Here is a 13,768-nt window from a genome sequence, read left to right on the forward strand (position 1 = left end):
ATTTAGGAATGTCTAATTTTGTCAAGGAAAGACGTTTCCAATTATAAAAATGAGAAAATAAAAACTACAACTATACTGCTATAAAAGCTGCGACTACTCCCCGTTTTGGAAAGCCAATTTTCTGACTCCAGCTGTTTAAAGTCTAGGACTCAGCTAAATCCCTCAGATAAAATCAATTTGATAGGTAGCCTACTTTGTTCCAGCCTCTCATTTTTGATCAGAATGATCCTAAGTATCATGCCATGATGATAAGTGATCGTTATGCTGTGGATGTCTGGAATGATTTGACAGAATTTCTTAATTTCACGTAAGCCATTTAACTCATTAAATTTAAACTTTCTTGTAGCACTCTCATTTAAATGCTATTGTTTATTTATTGGTGGTAGTTAAATTCTCAAAATCATTGAAGATCACATAGCAAGGCTACGCTCTTCGCTTCAAACCATATATAGGTAATATTCTAGAGGTACAGCATTTGGCAATTATTTCAAAGAATTCAACCAACAAAGTCAAGAATTCCATGTGAAATATTTCGATGAAATTTAACATTATCCAAACATTGTCTATTTTGTATCTTGCTATACTGTAAAACAGAAGACCACTTGAATCAATCAGCTATTATATTGAAATTATTTCAATTTGCATAATAGCCTATAAAGAATATAGAACTCAAACCAGGAGTTATTCAAGTAAAAGGTTAGTCACTTTTGAAGTAAAGTAGGCCTATCTGTTGATAGAGAATATTATGTACCAGTGTCAGGTAGTCTGAATACTATTTCAAGTGTAAAGTAAGTATTCATATAAGATATCATTCATAATTCCAATTGTGAAGGCTCTTAAGAGGCTCTTAAGCCTCCCCAATTAACATCTAGTTCGGTTGCACTTTGCTTAAGCAAATTTCATACGCCGGTATCGATAGCTCTCGAAAGATGTTGAACATTCCATTGACAAGTTTCTCTATTTTCAAAAATTTAACACCGGTAATAATGTTTGATAAATAGGGCATTCTCTGCAGTACCGGAATCTTTAATAAGAATCAGAAAAGTTTCTGAAGCTTGGAGTTTTATTTCAAAAGCACCGATGATGAATAAGATGTAAAATGAAAATTACTTTTTATAACTGAGTTTCACAATGGATAAACTGTAACTTATTTGATCTCCAGCTTGGTTATTATTGAGGGAAGTATTGAGAATGATACAAAGAATTCAACTCCCTGGGATGGAATGATTGGTTTGCTCGGAAGTCAAGAAATTGATGTTCCAACAAATCTTGTGACCGTAACAGAGAGAGCTGCCGAGGGCTATGCAATGAAGGCAACTGTATTCACTGCTAGGTAAGCATTCACAAAACTGCCAAATTGTGAGTAGCCTATCCCAATGAAATAATAGAAAACTTTCCTGTGCCATTGATATTTTTTATATATACGGTAATGTTGTAGGCCCTCATTAAAACTATTAGATAGGTACTTCTTAATCATCAATAACTTATTGAACCAGTGTTTATATTTTTTGCTTATAATAATTATTTCTCACAGTATAAGAACTTATATATTTGTGATTGATAAAGTATAAAGTGTATTATTTTTCTGTATAGGAATTAAGTACCTACATGAGTAAATCTACAGTTGAGCTATTACATGCATTTTTGCTTTCTAGGCTCACATATAGAATGATTTTACGTGCCACAGTTCTAGCAATTAATTCTAACAATAAAAGTAGTCTACTTAATTGAAAGAAAAATATTGTTATCCTTACTAGGTACCTACTGTGTAAAACAGTTTATAGTGGAATTCAAGAATTATCTCTAAAACTGCACAGTGTACAGTAGAATCTATAATAATACTAGGTTCTGCTGTACGTTGTTCAAAAATAATAACCTTCATATTCTATTGTATAGGTTTGTTAAAGTGAGATGGAAAATATGAATGAATGAGGAAAGTAAAAATATATAAATAACATTTTTTTAAAAGATGTGATTCAACAATCGTCAACTAGAACTATTTTATTTAACAATATACCTAATATCTATAATTACACTATATTTCAGCTTTCGACTAATGTTCCATTCTCCATTGAGCCATAAGCACATGCTGATGCCAAATGTGCTCCATCCGTTTGATGAGAAGCTTTGGCTGGCTCTTGTTTTCATGGTTTTCTTAATTCTGCCTTCCATACTTGCTCTTCTGCTTCGTAAGGAAACTGAATTCGGAAATGCGGCAATACTTCCGCTACGCTGCTTAGCATCACAAGGTGATATTTTTTCTCTAATTTCAAGATGACAGAACTGGTACGGTAATGTAAGTTTTTCAAACTCATTAATAAAATGAGTAAACGAACATTGGTATAGGTTATTAAGGGTTGAAAATTACTGTATCCAACTTTAGAGTGGTCTAATCTTCAAATTTTTAGGCTGAAAACTACTATATATTGGAAGTCTGGGTGAGAATCTTACCAAGTTTCATAAGCTATAATATAAGTTTTCGTATGCTCTGTGGATCATTTTGTTGAAAGGTTTTTCTATGTTCAGCGTAGCCTCCGCTTCCTCAGAATGTATGAAGCCAGCAATATGTGAAGGGTTTAATATGAGATTCACTTATATTATTAGCCCATTATTTCTCAAACTAGCGAATTCACTTTTAATTAATTGATCTCTTCATGGAAGAAAGACTCAAAGTGAGAGTGGCATATGGAATGACAGGAGTGTCAGTGAGTTTGAGACAATAATCAGAATCTACAATTTTTGAAAAGAGTTACCGTATTTCATAGTGTATCTTCAATCTCTTTAAATGCCTGTAATTAAAAATGAGATAGTTTCCTTTCTAAAATAGTTCGAAGTGCACGTGAACTATTCCGTACGGGATGGTTTTGAACTATCTGATATGAATTAATTAGAAAATATTCAAAGCCACTAAAAAATATCCACTCAAAAAGTAATTATTCAAATAAATTATGAAAATTAATTATTCTCTTGGAAGAGACGACCTTAATCACTGTGAATATCGCTCATGTAATTATTTACTTATGCATCATTGGAATACAACTACATTACCTATGTACCGGTATATTTTCATGTATTTATGGTACATTTATGTACCGGTATACTTTGAAGATAATTCTTCCTTTACACTTCCTCATACAGTTTTCTCAGAATTTATAGTACGTTCAACTTGTTCAATAGAATATTTAGTAAACTATATACAAATTCCTAAAAGGTTACAGTATTCTTTGTTATCATATTTTCAAGGTGTTTTATGTTCAGGTTTAGGTTTCTCGCCTATGAATACATCAGCGAGATTCGGTTGTCTTGTAACACTCTTCTTCTGCTACTTGATGGTCATGTACTATCAAAGTCTTCTGATAACATTTCTAACATCTAGCCATCAATACCAGCCATTCTCCACTCTCGAAGAATTCTATTCAAAGAGCTACGGATTCGATCTAATTTACCACAAGGATATGTCATGGGCACTTTTGGGCGATGTAAGAGATCATTCCTCCTATTATTATTTCGTTAATTTATAATTGACTCAATATCTGAAACAGAAATATCTGGAAAGTCAAATAGTTCGTTTTGAACTATTATGACAACACTACAGTCTATTTTTTTGAATAATAGTTATTAAAAAATAGCACTCACATGTGGAGCGCTTTCGGATTTAAAAAAATCCATTTTCAACACTCATTAGTGATGAAAAAATCCTAGAGCGCTCCACACTTGAGTACCAGTTTTTAATAACTATCAATAAAAAAAATAGACTGTAGTGTCGTCAAAATAGTTCAAAACAAATTATTAACTTGCAGTTCATCATGGATAGTGAAATGATGAGTCAAGTAGTTATTTGAGGAATAATGATTGGTTTAACATTGATAAAATTAAACTGGCGGAATAGATTCATTTAATGACACCGTTTAAAGTTACTATAACATCAAATAGTACCTAAATGTACAACAGATTAGGCATATACAGTATTGAAACTAAACTATCAACTACAATAAAACGAATATTCAAATTTATTATTTACATAATGTTTGAATACACAATAATGTTTTATGATGAAATATCACAAAAATGAGCAGGCTCCACTTCAAAACTATATTGACTGGAGACAAAATTATTGGGAGATACATTTTCATTGCAAATATTAGGTACCTAGGAATATCATAGCATGTGAACCAAATTTGAATGGTATTTGCTCCTATATTATTTCAAAATAATGTTTTCAGATATTATACTTAAATATTTATTTACTTTTCGAGAAAATAGAATCAAATTTACTAATATTACAAAGAATAATATTGTGGATGAAAATAATTGAATAGGTACCTACCTTATTGACTTTGCACACAAATATTCATATTTAACAACGAAGCTTATGCAATATGAATTTCATTAAAATACAAGTTCGTGGATTATAAATATTTCGATAGTATGAACATTATAGAGAAGAGAAGGTGAAGTAATCCATGATCTGTTATAATATCAGCATTTCTGGAGATATAAATTTGATACTTTTTGGCAGTTTATGAAACAAATAACGCGATACTGTAAATCTGTATCACTACACAGTAATACTGTAATACTCTGTACTGTGTAATATCAGTATCGTGAATGCTGTAAATCTTCTACTAGGATGATTCGATTCCATTGCTTTTATGATTGCAGTGGCAGAGAAGTACTTCGGAGACGAGTGACCCGATCAGTAAGCTAGCGTTGGGTGTTGACCCGCCGAAACGCAACCGAGTGTTGCCGATGAGTAGCCGAGCGGAGGCGGGCAAGCGGCTGTGCAGATTCGCCAGCAACACCACTATTTTCGATGTGCCATTCCGTCAAGCTCCACTCATCAGATGCCCCTACTCCACTACCAAGCACAAGTATCTGTTGATGCACTTCGGCATAGGAGCAAGGCACAATCTGTCAGCGTATCCATACATCACAAGAATGTAAGTTCACGTTGGATGTTGGATATTATTAATGATAGGCCCTAAGCATTTATTATTTATTGTTATAATAAGGATATTATTAATAATATATCAAGCATTGCAGCAATTCTTGAATTCTATGAATTGGGTTGCTGTAACGAAAATTCTCCAATCTCTCTTCCCACTCCTTACTAATTTCGTCTAATTTCACAACCACCACTTGTTAGATGCTCTGGCCTTAAGAGAATGGCAACATTGCATAACTAGGCTCAATCACCTGCTGGTGGCTTCAAGTTCATAATTAATCATTATTTATTGATTTTCTTTTATTATTTAATATTTATTGATTGGGTAGGAAAATGATAAATTTCGATGAAGTGAGAGAGAAAATGAGTAAGTTAATGAGTTTGGTTTCGGTTCTCGAAAATTAATCATAGTAGCCTAGAAGCGGATGTCTCCACAACAACTTTACGACAAATACTATAATGATAGAATATGTATCAGATTTTTCATAATTACAAAAGATGAGAACAAACCAATTATTGTGATGGCTATGATTTGGTTCAATGAAAACCTTAAAATATTATTTTATATTTCTTAACAATTGAATTACTTTGATTATATCATTAAGTGATACAGTATGAAAGTATGAAAGCATTTCGATTTTATTTCAGGATAAGAGACATGGAGGAGTATGGTATAATTGATCGCATGAAACAATCTTTCCGTCTCACTCAGTACAAATCTACATTCAAATCACTCTCTCATGATGAATTGGGAACAGTTCTAGTGAGCTATCACTTCGCCATGTTGTTTTGTATATTTCTTTTGGTGATGGAACTTCTCTGGTTCCATGGTTGCAAATTTTACATGTTGAAGTTCTCAGGAAAAAATAAAAAGGTCAGACGAAGATACCACAACAAGAGAATGAATGACCTGCAGAAAGTACTAGACCTTCACAATGAATTTAAAAAATCCAAATGAATTATTTTTCTATTGATCATTAAGTAGGTTGATATGACATGTTTTGAATATATTTAAATTGAAATCTTTCCATATTGAGTTGGAAAATAGGATCGACGAATAGGATTGTAGAAGTATGTAGGCCAACGTAATACAATAGAGAAGAGATAGCACTTATAATATCTCTCTATGGTGATACTTAATAGAAATGGATAATCAGCAGTGAAAAAACAGTGATTCAGTTGAAAAGCCGTGTGGAAGGTTGACATTGAAAATGTAGATTATATTGATGATTTAATCAGAATATTAGGGCAAATTGAAATGTAGAGCTATGAGTAAACGAGTGGCGTTGATCAGAATCCAAATATTCATGAGTACCTACATTACACGCAACAGAGCAAATTATCATATAATGTCTCACAATAATTGGTTATTTGAACAAAACCCCGATTATATTGGAAGTAAAACTTTATAAAATGCTACCAAAACTATCTTGAAAAAATATTTAGTTGATAGAGATTTTATAGTGTACAAGAGTTCCTTCCAAATCAAGGCTAGGTTTGATTTACTTAGTGATGATTATGTAAGATTATTGACCTGTCTTGTCTTATACTCCATGACTGGAGTCCTTAGGACGTAATCTTGAAAAACAAATATGGATTCACCCAAGTCAAATTATATTTTTTCAATATCAGATTACATCTCTTATATTTAACATGAGAAATGACTTTCCATTGTTGATGAAGAGACAATTAAACAATCTTAGGAAGAAAGGAATAAATATTGTATAGCTTTACAGACATGAATTTATTCAAAATCAACTATAATTGTACAATATCACTTTTAAACCTACATTGACGTTCATTTTAATTCTAGGTAGAGGTTACTCCATTTCAAGGCACTCTTACTGTACACTAGGCACTCTAAATAATATATCACTTAGTTTGAGATCGATCTTTAAAAATGCATTGGTGGAAGAGTTAATTCTATTCAGTCTTACATTTTCCATAAAGATTATCAATTTACATCGATCTTGAAGTATAAGTTAAGAATAATAATATTTGTTCATAATAATTTATAAAGTTCTGTTATCATTGATATTCTTAATATTAGACTGAGTTTTCGAAGAAATTCTTTCATCTCCTGTGTTCATACATTAATGATCAATTTACAGTTTTAATAACCAACTCTCAATATTTGTACATAGTGCAGTCTGCATGATTCAGGAATTAAAAATTTCTGTGATTTGAACAGTCGTTCAAAAGAAAAGTAATATAATTAATTAGCTGAGTAGCTTTTTTGTATAGCTTTAATCCACGAAAATATGTATATTAATTGAGCTAAGAATCATACTCTGTGTTGTCAATAATGATATAGTCAAGTATTGTAATGATCGTTCAAAAATTGTTTTTCATGGACAGTTATATCTTATATAACATTTATTTTGTAAACATTATCTGTATCTGAGTATAATAATATAGTTGAACAATGATCGATCATATTGCACTGAGAGCGACATGGTATAAATGAATTTCAATTAGTTTATTATAGCTATTATTAAAATAACAGCACAAGAATCAGGTACATGACATTTCCACATTAATAAGGTACCTGGAATTTGAAAATATCATCAAGTTATGAATATATATATACCAATGTTAATCATAGATGTATATAGCCTCTTTATAACTATAGGGTATTATATGGTTGAAAATAGTCACATTCATTGATTCAGTTGCATTACATGATAGCACACTCAATATTCTTATATGTTATTAATGTAATAGAAACATAGTAAAAGATACACCTTGAATAAGTTATTTTATTTCTTTTGTTGCATTTTTTCACTGCTCTTTTTCAGTAAAAAATTACAATTACTAAAATGTATTACTATATAGTAGTCTGTAATTATTATTGACCAAACTATTTTTTTTTGCTCTAATTATCTCTCTAAGCTCTGTATTAGCTCTATAAGCTCTACATAATCTCTTAAAAACTGTTTATTAGCTCAAAAGCTCTATATTAGCTCTATAAGATATTAGCTGCATTGATAGTGTGAATATCCCCATTATATAATACAATATTGCCCTTGAGTAATTGATTTGTTATTTTCAACAATAAGAATCTCTAATAAGTAACAAGTATTTACAAAATTATAAATTTCTGAGCTCTCACACTTCCGGATTTAGATAGCGTTCCAGGATGAAGCATTAGTGTGATAAACACAATATTGAACCAATAAGATTAACCTTTAAATAAAACAACTTTGGGACTGTTCGAGCTCAGATAGTCTAAAAACACAATTATTCCAGAAAGCAACTGGAACCAATCTCATTCATTGTTACTATATCATACAAAACACTCAAAGATAATTATGACAAAAATATTATTCCAAATCTACTACATTCTATGTGTTTTCTATCTTCTACTTTTTGTACAATCTTATACATTATTTTCAGATACCGCAAGAACGACTTGAAAAGTACATTTATTGAAATTCTGACATCTCCCAGCTAACCACAGAGGAAATATTTGTGCGCAGTCTTGACGATTCTAGTATTCATAACATTGAAAACATTCATGTCTTCAATGACACAATTTGAAAAATAATATAAGCCTAATAAAAATTTTATCAATATTATTTACAGTAATCCTCATCTTATTCTATCAGCAATACGGAAAGCCATATTGATCTACAGTAGGTAGGTAAATAGATAGAATAGTAACAATACTATCTTATTCTTGGTATGTTATTTAAAAGAAGTCCATTCTAGTTACTAGAATATGAATTTAAAAATTAAGTCCCTCTGAGACTTAATCAGATACAAATAAATATTCGAAGTAATTTTCCACCACAATCACTTCAATGACACTTTTCACGATATCCATTTTCTCGAGAAATATTCATCCTCAAGATTTGATTGAATATTTACTGGAACGCGAATAGAAGGATGAACAACGGCACTGATATCACACAAATCATGTAAACCGTTGTTCTCGGCTCGCAAGTGGATATGGCGAGGAATTCCTGATTCCAGAGTGAGTCGTTCTTCCTGATGGGCAAATGCAGCACGACTTTCTGATGTGACCAGAACCTCAGAGGTAGGCTGCAGCTGGAAGTCTGGTTCTGACAGGAGTCGATCGGCTGCGACACGTTGTATTTGGTTTTTTCTAAATCAAAATGGACTCTGAGGTAGTTGGTTTGAACTTCGTTCTCACTGTTGAATACGAAAAAGTAGTATCCATTGCTTGTTACCCTGGAAACAAATAATTGATTTCCAGTTAATACAGAAACAAATTACATTGTAACATACCATGGTTATAAATAAACAATATGAGAACACTACCTACTGCTATTCACAAATTAATCTATACCGTAGTATTCAATTTAAAGCTTCATTCATAGTAGATTTATGATAATGATTAATTCAAATATTCAATGCCAGCTATGAAAATAGAATTCATGATTATTATAATATTCCAACAGTTGGTCAACTGCAATTTCTATCTTCCATGGTAGATTTGTTTCATTGCTTCAGATTGTGACGATATGATAATAAGATGATTCAATAGATTTATTCAATCATGCTCTTTACAAAGAATGAGAACCCTTATCATCTCTCAAAGTAACATATTGGTTTGTTTTGAAAGATCCATGTAAAAAGCACGTTACCTTAAAGCAGCCCCATTCTACAGTACTTGAACAGGTCAGATTGAGATTCACTTTGAATAATTTAGTCATGAGAGTGCACAAAAAACTGTTAACTTTTAATCCTGATTAAATGCCGCGACAACCACTCAGAGAAGCTCTCAGAAAAACCATCTGTGATTGGTTCTCGTGGAATTTAATAGGCTTTTGTGTAACCGGGCCAAAGTATTTCTTTCATTACAGAGGGATGTCAATAAGAGTCATGTCGATTCATTGACTGAAATGAGATTCTGCTCACAAATGATTATTTTTCACTTTAAGCTGAATCCACGATTTTTTAATACTGTTGAGTAGCATTGAACAAGTACGGTAACACATTTTGAAAGTTACAAAATTTTAACGTAGCGTACGGAATTTATCGCAGCCTCTTTAACCTCCACTTATTATATGCCTAGAGAGTATTATTACGGTAAGCGTTAATGGTATAGACCTATCGTAGGAGCTGATAGTTCTTTCAACCTTCAGTACAAGCTTCTGCAACAATCGAACACAACTGATTCTATTCCCTTGATAAAATATCAATATGAGTAGAGAATCAAACGAATTCAAAGTCTTTGGAATTCGTACGTGAGTGTCTATATCTGTCCATTGTTTACCTATAATTCATTCTTGAAACATATGGGATTCTGTATTGTCTATCGATGTCATATAGATCTATACGAAAAATGAATATTGATACAATTGATTGTGATTACCTATAAGTTGTCTATGTCATATAAATCTACCCGAGAAATGAATATTGACTGAATTGATTGTGATTACCTATAAGTTATCTTATTCATGGATGAAGCAGATGACAGTGCTCCCTCAGATTGGCCAAGCTCGCAGCTCTGGTGTGGCATGAGAGGCAGGTTGAGCAGTAGACCCTCACAGTTCAGAAGTCTCTCCTCACTTGATGAAAATGACGACCAGAATTCGCTGTTCGATTTATCGAAAGCGTCTGTCTCATTAATCGTTCCTCTGATCTCAGCTATTTCATCTGGCTGGTGAATATCCTGCAATAGTCAACAATTACTTGAAAAACTGTTTTCAGTAGAAGTGTAAGGTTGAAGACATTTTCAATATACAAGTAGTTTTAAAATAAACAACTTGGGAAAAATTTCGAGACTCTCATTCATTAAAAATTGTAAAATCATAAGCTGTGCTTGTTGTTTAGACATAAAAATGTAGACAAATCAATATTTTCAATAATATCTTTTTCAAGGCTTTACATCTCATTCTAAAATAAATTTTAAAATAATAGTTATTATTGGATAATGATGCAATTTCACAATGTTTTGAGCTCGAAGCAGGCAGGAGGCGCGCTTTTCCGGGACGCCCTTTGCAAATCAACGGAGGCCGGCTAGCATCCAGGCGCCTCCTGTGTGCTTTGAGCTTAACTGTGATGAGACTAACAATTCAGAAAAACCTGGCCAAAGTCTTGTATTCAGAGTACATTGATTGGAAAAATTTGTTTGTTTATGGAGTATATCAGTATTATCCATCGAGTCAAAAATGAAAACAATTCCCAAATTTAATTATTTGAATTCAAATTTGAAATAGCTGGGGATGAAAGAAGAGAAAATTTGCATATTCATTTACGGGATTTTTTTCAATTAGGCTACATCTAATTTCTATTTATATTATACTATACAGTACTCTAGTATGTTGTAATCTTGAAGAAAATAATAACTATAGTCATAAGACTAGTTACAAAGCATAACAGGCTGATGTTGCAAGGCAAAGTTGTAGTATTCTTACTAATAGCCGGCCGGCATGGTATAATGGTAAGATAAATAAGATCAACTATAATTTTGTTTCCGGGAGAAAGAATTCAGAATATTTTGTAAAATTAGTTTTGCTCACCTCCTCCATGGCAGCATCATCTTCTTCATTATGAGACGTCAATGGTCCTTTCAGTGATCCCAGAATAACCTCTCGCTTTCTCCTCAACAAATTTTCACTTTCGGACTTATTCAACTTATTTTGATTGGCAATTTTATTGAATAAGCTCTTTTGATGACGAATCTTCACGTTGTTCTCATGTGTCGAGGACGATCTTTCTCTATCACCTGTCTCGGTTTTGCCTGAAAGTCTACTGTTCAATCGTTCTAGAATCATTTTTGCCCTGTTATCATTAAGAGATTCTAGTTTTTTCATGACATCTTCGTATATTTCTCGAGAAGTTGTGGATTTTTTGGGGGTGGGTTCAGCTGATTTTTCCGGCGTTTTTATGGTGCTAAATTTCTTGTTAACAGCATTGGCTTTGGTGTGGGAGTTCATGTTTTCTGCGCCATTTTCATACAGCTTTCTGTACGGTGGTAGGACTAACTTGTTACCCAATTCAGCAAAAGCAAGATGGACCGTGTGACCTAGCTTACGATCAGTTCTCAGTTTTCTGGATTTGTCATCTCTACTGTCTGAGTCACTGTCCGATGAATGGTCTTTCCTCTTGTGATGTATCGCATAGGAGTCGCCAGTGTTATTAGAGGCTGTCATATGATGCACAATGCCGTCCTTCAGTTTGGTCATTTTGGACGGATTGATCGCCGGATCCTGATGACTCTTTGTCGAGTTGCTGTCATCTTCCTCGAGCTCGTCCAGTTCTTCTGATGAGTCATCTCCGATGTATGCGCAGTCTCGAAGATGTTTGTGACCCTTGATCAAGATTAAAGAAGCACCGGGCCACCTGAAATAGATCGCAGCACATTATAATAATTATGACAATAAAATAGTAGAAAATTTGATCGTGTTTAATTTAGTCTAGTTATTCGATGAGATGATCATTATCATATTATAATCTTAGCAATAAATTCAATGAGTTAAAATGATAATTTTTCCCCAGAATCAGTTGTATAAATGACGATGTTTTTTGTGTCTGATTCTTTTCAATCCAACCACATAAATTATTGGCTTGTTTAATGAGAAATTAGAACTGCAATACAGCAACGCCTGCTTTATAAAAACTAAGTAGGCCTATCAGAAACTGACCTCTAAAGCACTCGAAGACTAAAAAGAGGTCCACTTTTTAATGATAGTAGAGAAAGGTGAGAGAACAGTGTTGCCGTTTCTCTGCTTCTCTGTTTTCTCTGTTGCCGTTTCGACTGCCTTCTACAGAGGATAGCTGATACATGTATATCTGATATACTTAATGACTATGGATAATATCAATTATTGTTAAGTCTCGTTTGCAATGATTTATTAGTTTACATTTTTACGAACAACTCGATAGCATGCTGAATGCTTTAAAGTTCTCAAAGTTGAAAACTGAAAACACTAATGATTAACTCATTTTTTATCCAATGTGTTTCTATTGATTACTCACTATTGATGTTGACCATTTTCATCAATTTATTGTTCATTTGATGGGAATTTTCTCTTATACTTGAAAAATAAACCCAAAGAAATAATATATACGAGACCAATATATTAAAAAAAAACATGTTCAGAATCACTATAGTTCACCTTGTGCACGTTGATACTGAAATAATGGATCCACGTAGAAGATAGAAGCCCCAGTACTCTTTCATATCATCATCAAGTTTGAGATGTCGTGTCATAGAGACATGCTCATGATCCACTTCCAATTGTGGCTGTTCAGCCATTAGATAAGCGTTGAATGTAGCATTCGACCATATTGTTTGACTCTGGAAACAAAAGAAAAAATACTTTCATCAATCTTCGTAAAAATAATGTCAAAATCAATTGACTCCAACATTGGGTTCTGCAGCATTTTCTACATAATTTATGTTAAATATACAAATGTGTATTCAAAAAGACCATACTCGATTGATTGTTCTTAATAGTATTGATAGATTTATGATAATTTAGAAATTCTTATAATTTGAAAATTTTCAGGTTGGTTTCAATGTTTAGCGGATTTGAAAGAACTCCCCCAAAATAAAAACACACCTCAATTACTATTTCGATAGGTATACTTGAATGTTCAATATAATTATTTTAATAGTGCTACTTGAATGTTTAAAGCTCGGGACACACATAACCACACCGAGTCCGTGCCGCGGCGCGGGCTCGGTGCGGATATGTGTGTTCCGCCATAATAAGGGTAATTTTCATCCCACTTTTGTACTTTTATTGTAATACTTTTTTGAATGATTATTGATATACTGATATTGTTTTATGCTTTATATGAAAAAATATTTATTTGATTTTTCAATTCATAAATTTTCCAACACAG

At 32.6% G+C, this 13,768-nt stretch overlaps 2 protein-coding genes across 2 annotated transcripts in view; one reads left to right on the forward strand and one right to left on the reverse strand.

Moving 5' to 3' along the window:
- LOC111046905 overlaps nucleotides 1–7,315 on the forward strand; it is a 32,422-nt gene extending 25,107 nt beyond the window's left edge. The window contains exons 4-9 of the mRNA XM_022332554.2: nucleotides 204–307; nucleotides 1,163–1,333; nucleotides 2,047–2,249; nucleotides 3,259–3,479; nucleotides 4,663–4,940; nucleotides 5,594–7,315. Of these exons, the coding sequence (XP_022188246.2) occupies nucleotides 204–307; nucleotides 1,163–1,333; nucleotides 2,047–2,249; nucleotides 3,259–3,479; nucleotides 4,663–4,940; nucleotides 5,594–5,903 (1,287 nt within the window). The 3' untranslated portion in view covers nucleotides 5,904–7,315. The remainder of the gene's footprint in view (nucleotides 1–203; nucleotides 308–1,162; nucleotides 1,334–2,046; nucleotides 2,250–3,258; nucleotides 3,480–4,662; nucleotides 4,941–5,593) is intronic.
- LOC111046907 overlaps nucleotides 6,671–13,768 on the reverse strand; it is a 56,071-nt gene continuing 48,973 nt past the window's right edge. The window contains exons 14-17 of the mRNA XM_039420068.1: nucleotides 13,036–13,217; nucleotides 11,437–12,259; nucleotides 10,354–10,586; nucleotides 6,671–9,139 (exon numbers count right to left, since the gene is read on the reverse strand). Of these exons, the coding sequence (XP_039276002.1) occupies nucleotides 8,812–9,139; nucleotides 10,354–10,586; nucleotides 11,437–12,259; nucleotides 13,036–13,217 (1,566 nt within the window). The 3' untranslated portion in view covers nucleotides 6,671–8,811. The remainder of the gene's footprint in view (nucleotides 9,140–10,353; nucleotides 10,587–11,436; nucleotides 12,260–13,035; nucleotides 13,218–13,768) is intronic.

This window comes from Nilaparvata lugens, chromosome 2 (assembly GCF_014356525.2).
Source record: "Nilaparvata lugens isolate BPH chromosome 2, ASM1435652v1, whole genome shotgun sequence".
Classification (NCBI taxonomy): domain Eukaryota; kingdom Metazoa; phylum Arthropoda; class Insecta; order Hemiptera; family Delphacidae; genus Nilaparvata; species Nilaparvata lugens.